Genomic DNA, 5,002 nt, shown 5'->3' with positions numbered 1-5,002 from the left:
GCTTGCTGTCGGAACACACTCCGTCAGGCCCCTCTGCTTTTGCAAGCCAGACTCTGGGGCTCTGCTTGTCCAGCGGGCTGCCCCTCCGCCCCGGCTCCCTCCCGCCAGTCCGTGGAACGTGCACCGCCTCTCCGCCCTTCCTACCCTCTTCCGTGGGCCTCTCATCTGCGCTTGGCTCCGGAGACTCCGTTCTGCTAGTCCTCCGGCGGTTTTCTGGGTTATTTAGGCAGGTGTAGGTGGAATCTAAGTGATCAGCAGGACGCGCGGTGAGCCCAGCGTCCTCCTACGCCGCCATCTTCTCTGCATATATCTACATCTTCTTTATCCATTCATCCATTGATGGATATTTGGGCTCTTTCCATACTTTGACTATTGCTGATAGTGCTGCTGTAAACATTGGGGTGCATGTGCCCCTTTGAAACAGCACACTTGTATCCCTTGGATAAATACCTAGTAGTTACATATTCTCTTTTTAAAAACCATCACATCAGGGGGCACCTGGGTGGCTCAGTCGGTTAAGCGACTGACTTCAGCTCCGGTCATGATCTCGCTGTTCGAGTTTGAGCCCCACTTCGGGCTCTGCACTAACAGTGCAGAGCCTGGAGCCTGTTTTGGATTCTGTGTCTCCCTCTCTGCCCCTCCCCTGTTCACACTCTGTCTCTCTTTCCTTCAAAAATAAATATTTAAAAAATTTTTTTAATCGTCACATCAGAAAAAATGGGCACATTGGGGTTATTTTATTTTTCCATTTATTTGAGTTTTCAGTGATGATGACCATGTTTGCATATTATTGTTCCTACCCTCTGTCATTTTGTGTGTGTATGTGTGTGTTGCGTAGGTGTAGAATAACCTTCTGTCCTGTGACTTGAACGTGTTCTTGTCATTCATCTTTTCGTTTCTGTGGTTTATTAATTTTTCTCTAAAGAAGTCTCATGCAGTCAAATCACTCAATAAATTGTATGTTGAGCCTAGAAACATGTTCTCTACCAAGGCCTTTTAAAACCCATCAGTTGGGGCGCCTGGGTGGCGCAGTCGGTTAAGCGTCCGACTTCAGCCAGGTCACGATCTCGCGGTCCGTGAGTTCGAGCCCCGCGTCGGGCTCTGGGCTGATGGCTCAGAGCCTGGAGCCTGTTTCCGATTCTGTGTCTCCCTCTCTCTCTGCCCCTCCCCCGTTCATGCTCTGTCTCTCTCTGTCCCAAAAAGAATAAATAAACGTTAAAAAAAAAATAAAAAAAAAAAATAAAAAAATAAAACCCATCAGCTGATATTGGACTCTAATGCCTTATTGTTTTATTATTTTTAAAATACTTTGTGCTTTAACACACACATACATATATCAATATAATATTTTGCACGGCTTGAACAATATGAACTTTCTTCTGTTAACTTTCAAAATAAAACTGCCAGTTATTTTGCCAGCAAAAAATGGGTTTAATTGGGAGTAGAGACTTGCAACTGGGAGGAGCAAGCTATGACAAAACCATAGGACAGTTGAAGAACAAAGGTGAGGACCTCCCTTTTATAGAGGAAAGGTGGAGTTGGGAGGGGCTGTTGTAAACAAAAAGTCCATTGGGACTTCCAACTGGGAGTTCGAGCTATGGTAGCTTCTCATTCGCTGAGCTGTGACAGTCTCTCATTGGCTGGGCTGTTGCGGGGTGGCGGGGGGCGCTGTTGTGGAGAGGTGGACAACCTTTCTTGCTCCCCCTAGGGTAGTAAAGCAATAGCCAAACTAGTAGGGGCTGCAATTGACCAGCAGTAGTAGGGTGTGAGAGCTCCCCCTGCTGGGAGTTCCCCAACTCCATTGTAAGTAGGGTGGGGGTGTTGTGGGAGGGGGTGGTGGTGTTCCTTTTGTTAACTTTCCACACTTCCAATATTAATCTTCCACACACACACAGAAAAAAACCATTCAAGATGAAATCTAACCCATCCCTTGGGAACAATTAAAGTCACAAAAACTGAATGTCATGAACTCTCCTTTCACTTTTGCTCTTACCGCTGTGCTCCCTGCAAGAGGGACATCACTCTGATGTGTAGAATTGTGTGGTCTTTCTACTAATGCCACACCTTTAGCAGTGTGGGAGCATATGAGGTTTTTTTTTTCCTGACACAGTCTCCCTCCAGAGGGGATCAATAATATAAAATCTAAATTTTAGGTTTATTTTCCTAAAGTCACTAAGTGACTTCACATCTATAAAATGTAGCAAAGTAAGTCTTGAGTATTGTTGCACACTTGCCAGTTATCTGCCCATTATCCATCCCATCTTCCTTTCCAGGAGAACCCTATTTTACTGGAGGTGGTGGTGTGTTTAAGTCTAACCAAAACAACAGCAGCAGCACAAAATAACTAAACTCCATTTCCCAGCCTGCCATGCAATTGGAGGGAAACATTTGAGAGATGAGCAGAAGAAGCTGTGTGGAGCTGCTGAGAAAGCCCTTCCAAGTGGCAAGTGTTTTGGCTTTCTTCCCCTCATGCTCCCTGTCTGGGATAGGAAGAGATGGATGGAGCCCCAGCAACCACCTTAGAAGCATGGGGATGATAGTCCTACCTTAGGGATGGTAGAGGAAAGAACTGGAAGGAGACTGAGTTTCTCAGAGATAGAAGAATATATACACAGAGTATATAAATTTCCTCTAATTTTAGCCTTTTTCATCTCAGAAAATAATCTTTCAGTGTGTGGAAGTGGGTATTATTGAGTCAATGGTTCCATTGTGTTCCATTTTCTGACATCCTGGACCTCTCCAGATATCAGCCCAGTGCTCACCATCACTAAGAAGATTTTGAGCTCCTGCTGAAGAGACTTCCCATAGCCTTCTTCATGTCTTGGTTCCTCAGGCTGTAGATAAAGGGGTTTAGCATAGGGGTCACCACTGTGTACATGATGGTTGCTACCGTGTCCTGAGCTGAGAAGGAGTTGGGGGGTCGAATATATACCCCCAGGATAGTTCCATAGAACATGATGACCACAGACAGATGGGAGCTGCATGTGGAAAATGCCTTGCACCTTCCTGGGGTGGAGGGAATCCGGAGGACAGCTGCAGCTATACACATGTAGGAGACCACAATGAGTGCAGAGGGGGCCACAAACAGGACCACAGCACCTAGGAACACGTGCCGATTGACACGCGTGTCCGAGCAGGCGATCTTCATCAGCAGGTAGGCATCGCAGTAGAAGTGTGAGATCTCGCGGGCACAGGAGCAGAATGTCAGTCTGTTCATGAGGAGCGTGTGGACTAGGGAGATGAGGCCAGAGCATGTCCACACGAGTATGGTCAATCCCCGACAGAGCTGGGGGGTGATGATGGCGTAGTACTGCAGGGGCTTGCAGATGGCCACGTAACGGTCCAGGGCCATGGCAGCCAGCAGAAACGTGTCCAGGTTGGCAAAGGAGATGAGGAAGTACATCTGGGTCAGGCAATGGGGGTAAGAGATTGTCCATGTTCCTGCTATGTGGTTGACCAACAGCTTGGGGATCAGGTTGGTGGTGAAGCAGATGTCAACAAAGGAGAGATTGGTAAGGAAGAAGTACATGGGGGTGTGCAGGCGGGGGTCGGAGCCGATGGCCAGGATGATGAGTGTGTTCCCAGCCACAGTGACCAAGTATGTACACAGGAAGAGCCAGAAGAGGATTCGCTGCTGCTCTGGGTCACCAGTGAGGCCAAGCAGGAGGAACTCAGTGACTCCTGTCCCATTCTCCTTCCCCCTGGACATCCCACCGTAGCTCGGGGAGGTGACAGGCTCCACACACAAGGGGGAGGATGAAATCCCAGCAGAGCCTGGACCTGCTGTGTGTTAAGAATCAGATCAAAGGTCATTTGTAATCAGATAAGTGAGCAGAGTTTTGTACCTGTAATAATTGCTGCTCTTTATCAAGTGTTTTTTTTTATTGTGTGCCACCATACGAAGGACTTCGTGGGTACTGTCTCTCTTGGTCCCCACAAAACAGTGACTTTTATGATTCCCACTTTCAGATGAAATAACTGAGACTCAGATTAAGTAGTTTGCTCAAGACCACGTGGATAGCAAGTGGCACCCATGATCTGAATCCGGAGCCTGTCCTGTGCCTCTACTGTCTTGCTACCAAGGACCTACCTGGTTGGTCTTAGGTGCTGTGTGCTGGGAGCAGCGTCACTGAATCTTTGACTTTGATTCAGCTATCGTGTCCTCTTCAGTTGACCAGGCCTTCCTGCCCTGGTTCTCACTTGCTTGTCTGACTGCATGTCCTGCCAGCCACATGGGACTTCATTCCCTTCTCGCCTCCATGCAGGGCCTTTGCACTGGCTGTTCTTGGCCTGGCATTCTCTCCACCTGGACCTTCACATGACTGATTTATCATCTTTGTACCTCTGCAGGAGGTTATCTCATTTGTTAGTTAACTGGTTTATAGTGTGTTTTCCCCATGAGGCTGTGCCCTTCTTTTTTTTTTAATTTTTTTTTTCAACGTTTATTTATTTTTGGGACAGAGAGAGACAGAGGATGAACGGGGGAGGGGCAGAGAGAGAGGGAGACACAGAATCGGAAACAGGCTCCAGGCTCTGAGCCATCAGCCCAGAGCCTGACGTGGGGCTCGAACTCACGGACCGCGAGATCGTGACCTGGCTGAAGTCGGACGCTTAACCGACTGCGCCACCCAGGCGCCCCAGAGGCTGTGCCCTTCTAAGAACATGTGTCCACACCGCTGTCTGTTGTGTGCCCTGTGCCTGGACAATAATCAGCACGTGGTCAGTGCTCAACAAAGTAGTCAAAGAATGAACTTTCACAAAGGTGTTGCACACCAAAAATCTACCAGCGAAAGCTACACGGACACTATGCTGGATGAGAAGTGTTTTGCTGTGACTAATGAATGCATTTAGTAAATAAAATTGTGGCTTAAAGCATGACTTGAAGGGGCTGCTAAGTGAGCAGAGTGAAAAGGAGGCAGTGCTGAGTCCTAGACAAGTCCAAGGCTCTGTGTCAACAGGAATTTCCTTGACTATATGAAGGAGGAGGAATTGTGTGGTCCTG

At 47.9% G+C, this 5,002-nt stretch overlaps 1 protein-coding gene across 1 annotated transcript; it reads right to left on the bottom strand.

Annotated features, from left to right (window-relative positions):
- Window positions 1-2,767: 2,767 nt before the first annotated feature.
- Window positions 2,768-3,709, bottom strand: LOC123601810 (olfactory receptor 1D2-like). Its single transcript, XM_045485544.1, has one exon. It carries the CDS (start codon window positions 3,707-3,709, stop codon window positions 2,768-2,770), a length of 942 nt encoding a protein of 313 aa, XP_045341500.1.
- Between the last annotated feature and the right edge of the window lie 1,293 nt (window positions 3,710-5,002).

Source organism: Leopardus geoffroyi, chromosome A1 (assembly GCF_018350155.1).
Source record: "Leopardus geoffroyi isolate Oge1 chromosome A1, O.geoffroyi_Oge1_pat1.0, whole genome shotgun sequence".
Lineage (NCBI taxonomy): Eukaryota > Metazoa > Chordata > Mammalia > Carnivora > Felidae > Leopardus > Leopardus geoffroyi.
The sequence above is the reverse complement of the archived record's forward strand: the minus strand, read 5'-3'. Positions and strand labels throughout refer to the sequence as shown.